Source organism: Nasonia vitripennis, chromosome 4 (assembly GCF_009193385.2).
Source record: "Nasonia vitripennis strain AsymCx chromosome 4, Nvit_psr_1.1, whole genome shotgun sequence".
In the NCBI taxonomy this organism is placed as follows: Eukaryota; Metazoa; Arthropoda; class Insecta; order Hymenoptera; family Pteromalidae; genus Nasonia; species Nasonia vitripennis.
Window position 1 is genome coordinate 4,418,047 of NC_045760.1, and position 4,454 is coordinate 4,422,500.

Below are 4,454 nucleotides of genomic sequence, written 5' to 3' on the forward strand. Positions count from 1 at the left end.
TGGTGGTGGGCAAGCGCCGCGTACGAGCATCATCACCAGTGACCGCCATATTGAACGCGCTGCGGAGAGCAGTCGAACCAGCGGTTCTCTCGTCCTCGTCATCGCGTTCCTCTGCTGGAGAAGCAGCAGTGCTGTGCTCGAGTGTGTGTGTGCGTGTGCGCGAGGGGGGGGCTTCGACGCAAGCGCGCGCGAGCGTTCGTTACACTCGCAGCCGCCGCCCCCGCCTCTTCGCTCTCGCTGGCTCTGTCTCCCGCGCAACGACGACGACGACGACGACGGCGGCGGCTCTCTTTATTTTGTCGACGAGCCCACGCGCGCCCTGCCTGCCTGCAGTAGCACAGTGCTCTCCGCTGGACTCGACGCACGAGAGCGCGAGCGAGCGCGCGCGCACGCAGCCAACACACCTACATACTACATACACACACGTAGAGAGGGAGAGAGACTGACTGACTGAGCGGGAGAGCGAGAGAGAGTGGCACACACGTACATACACACGCACACGCTCGGCGCGGAGAAAAATTCGATCGAGCGAACCCCCGACGAGGAAGTCCTCTGTGTGTCGCCGCCGCTGCCGAAGCGCGTCCCGCCCAAAAATACACCGTCGACGGTGCGCTGTGCGCGCGCGGACGCAACGATTTTCCGCGACTCTTTCCTCGCAGTCGTCGTCGGCGAGTATACAGTGAGACTGGGAGAGCAGACAACACACAGTGTAGCGATCAGCTCTCCTTAACGTGCAGGCGTGCGAGCTCCCCGCCGTCCTTTGTTCGCGCGTGTGTGCATGTGCCTCTGCTCGTGTTGTGTAGAGAGAGAAGGGTGAAAGCTCGCTCTCGCTCTCTCGGCGTGTGTACACATCGTCGGCCGCTCGCCGCCGCAGCCGCCGCTGCTGTCATCGTAAGTAGTACGAGTCCGAGTGCGACGGACCAAGTGGCAGTGCAGTAGTACAGATGCAGCGGCCACACGTCGCGACGTCACCGCTGGGTAAACAAGAGCCGCTGCAGAAGAGGAGCCGCGTGCCGGATCAGCAGCTGCAGCAATAGTGCGCGAGAGCATGAGATGGGATGAATAATGCGCTTGGCTGCAGTCGGACAGAACCGCGGCGCCGGAGTGGAGCAGCAGTGAACGCAGTCCTGCCCGTTTCCCTGACTCTCTCTCGCCGTCGACGAGGCGGCCGCAGCGGCCACAAGAGCAGCTGCCGTGTGCGCGCGCCACCGCCGAGCTGAGCAGCCAGCACGGAAGCTCCCCGTCGTCGTCGTCTTGGGAGGGAGGGAGAGCGCGAGGGCCGAGCCGAGGAGGAATAGGCCGCGAGGAAGAAGACGAAGAAGAAGAGAGAAGGAGCTTTCCGCGAGCAGCGGAACATCGAGGAGAGAGCCGAGCAGAGCAACGGAGTCGCGCTCTCGCTTGCGCGCGGCAGCTCGCCAATCAATAAACGCGCGCGCGCAACAGCAGCAACACGAGCGAGAGCAGGACAAAGAGAAGCCCTGCCAGCGGCGCGCATAGCTCAGCTCGTGCTTAACGACGTCGTCGACGTCGGCGTCCAACGCTCTCTCTCTCCCTCTCGCTCGCTCTCTCTCTCTCTCTCTCTCTCTCTCTCTCTCTCTCTCTCTCTCTCTCTCTCGCTATACACAAAGTCAGCGGAGAGCCGAGAGTCTCGTGTATATTTTCACTCCCTCTCGAGCGCACTAGCGAGCCGCCGCTCGTAGCCGGGCCATCACCGCGCCTTCCGCACGCTGCTGCGCGGACCCTATTTTTATACTCTCTGTCCTCCGCCTCCTCCTCCTCTTCCTCCTTCGCCACTGCCACCGTCGGCGCCGCCGCCACCTCCTGCCTTCCTCTCGGTTGCCTTGCCGCAGCTGCTGCCGCTGTCCCTCGAGCACGAGGAAGAAGTCTCCGGCTCTCTCTCCCTTCCTCACTCTGTCTCACCGCCTCCTCTGTCCCGAGAGTCCCTCCGCGAGTGACACCAGCCGTGAAGCAGCAGAAGCGCCGGAGGTAAACAAAAGTCCGAGAGGAAGAGCGTATAGAGCATGAAGAGAGGCTGCTCGCGCCGAGCATGCTCCGTGGGCTGAATCGGCCCGTCGTAGCCGGACTGCAGCGGCGGCAACGGCCAGCATTAGTAGCACGCTGTGTCTAGTGGTGCGCGGGCTTCCGCACGAGAGCCGTCGGAGAAGAGGAGGAATCACGTTCGCCCGTAGCATGCAGGAGTCGGGCGAGGCCCGCCGGCTAGGCAGCAGTCCTGCATCAGGGGGATAGCTCTGCTCGCGCCAGGTTGGGGTAGTCGACTGCAGCCGGACTCCCTCGCTCTCCGCTCTGGGGGTGCTACGACGGGGGATCGCGTCGGGGAGCGAGCGAGCGAGCGAGCGAGAGAGAGAGAGAGAGAGAGAGAGAGAGAGAGAGAGAGAGAGAGAAGAGTATCGACAACGCTGCGCGACCAAGACTCGCGCGTCGATATCAATAGCGAGCCGGAAGCGAGCTGGCCTCGCTATAGAGCGCATGGAACATGATAGAGGTGAGAGACACACTGACTCACTGATTTACTCTCTCTGGCTCTGTCTATGCAGCAGCTCCAAAGCTTCTCGATCAAGTGGCCACGGGGGGACACGACGACTGCAGGGGAGGCGAGAGGTAGGGAGAGAGAGAGAGGGGGGGACGCCATTGTTTATGTTTCTGACGTAGCTCAAAACTGCTCCTCTCTCCATTCTCTCTCTCTACACACTCTACACACCCTCCACTCGCGCGTCTTTTCCTTCGCCGAGCTTTTCAAAATTCAGCAGCAGCAGCAGCGTCTTTACCGACCGAGCCCTTGTTTTGATCGAGTCACAACACGCGTTACATCGGCCTTTATATCACTCGCGCATTTCGATAATCAATATTTTACACCGCGCTCTCGACTGCGCGTGAATGGCAAGGTCGGTAGAGGCGCACCGCTATATAATATGGCGGACGCGGGAGAGACAGCTGATCGCCGAATGCGTGCGCGCTGAAAACTTCCCGGGGATGCAGCGACTGTACATACATAGCAGCCAGGAAGTGCCTCGGCCGGGACGCACACGACGTTGTTGAATTTACCGAGTTTGCCGTTGTTGCGCCGAAAGGTCGGAGCGGCACTAAATGCATTATGCATGGACTCGGATGAAATATCAATGAATATGTACGTCCCCCTGCCTGCTGAACTATTCAGCGATGCTGCTGCTGCTGCTGCTGTTTATCTTATGCCCTCTCTAATCGATCGTTTACAACTAATCATTCAAATTGCCGCAAAAACAGCAGAGCAAGCTGATTTGGCGCAATAAGTCACGCGGCAACGTCCACCTGGCTGCTAATCGCTCAATTTCGGCACTTCCCGAGTAGCTTTTAGAGCTTGCGTTCGCAACAAGTATCGCCTCGCTGCAAAACGTTTGTTCCTCACCAAAAGCGCGAAGCTCAGCTCGCCAGGAAGCTATTTACGATTCACGCATCAGTAGCGCGAACGCGCGCGGCGCTAAATATTTCCTTTGTTGACTGTCACGCGACCTGGTTTCATTAGACACGCTAAATATTAGTACGGCCATTCAAGTTCGCTCGAGCAAAGTTAAGCTTCGCGTGTGCGCGCACAACTATCGGCTCTCGTCTCGTATATTTAACAAGTTATCGGTGTATATTCCCGGCTTTGTTGCTCGCTCCGACACGTACGTTCCGCGAATGTTCAATGCAGTTCGCACACACCTCGTAATGCATGACAGTGGCGCGAGATGTTGCGCTCTCTGAAAACCGCGAGTATGACGTTCTTCCGCACTGGAATCGTCAGTCAGTCCTCGCGGTATACGAAAAAAGCTTCGTGTATTTTCGCGAGATCAGTGACACAACGTGTTTTCTAAGATAACAGGATCGCGCTCCGATATTTACACAAAGAGAGCTTCGCGTCCGCGAAGTGCAGCGCCGACGTGATGCAGAACGCGCGCGTCGACTTGATTTGTTGCGTGGTGCGGAAAAATCGGGGGTCTGGTTCGTGTCTTTTTGCCCGGACGAATGAATCGCGGCCGGGTGTTGCGTTAAATTCCTTCCGCCGTGATTTTTTTCGCCCGAGCTTTCATTTCCGCGTTCGGTCGACTGGTGCAGTATCTGTTGATGGCAGGAAGAGCCCCGCTCGAGTGCCGAAATTTGATGCGACTGCGGAGCTTTGTCTCGGTGCCATTTTTTTTGAGTTTAACAGTAGTGATCACTTTTCAAAAAAAAGTTTAGAACAAATATTGCGGGCGAGCTTTTTGCAAGTACAAATTCTGTAGCATTCGTGCAATTTTCAAGAGACAAACATTTTTCTCGCGCTGTTTTTCAAACGCGTCTAGCGAAAAAGAAGGACAGTTATGAAGTCTCCTACAAAAGGCTCTCTCCGCTCGCTTTCTTTTTAATAAGAATAAATACGTTTGCGAAATTTCGCTCTGCTTTCCGCGTCAAACAACGAATCGTTTCGCGAATTCATT

General features: G+C 57.3%; 1 protein-coding gene across 5 annotated transcripts in view; it reads left to right on the forward strand.

Annotated features, from left to right (window-relative positions):
* Positions 1-4,454, forward strand: part of LOC100677984 (regulator of G-protein signaling 17) — a 20,444-nt gene continuing 15,990 nt past the window's right edge. For 3 of the 5 annotated variants that reach the window (XM_031929889.1, XM_003427448.4, XM_008213071.3), the window contains exon 1: positions 1-2,503. In XM_031929889.1, coding sequence (XP_031785749.1) covers positions 2,495-2,503 — 9 coding nt within the window. In that variant the 5' untranslated portion in view covers positions 1-2,494. The remainder of the gene's footprint in view (positions 2,504-4,454) is intronic. The other 2 variants (XM_031929890.1, XM_031929891.1) reach the window with 2 other exon arrangements.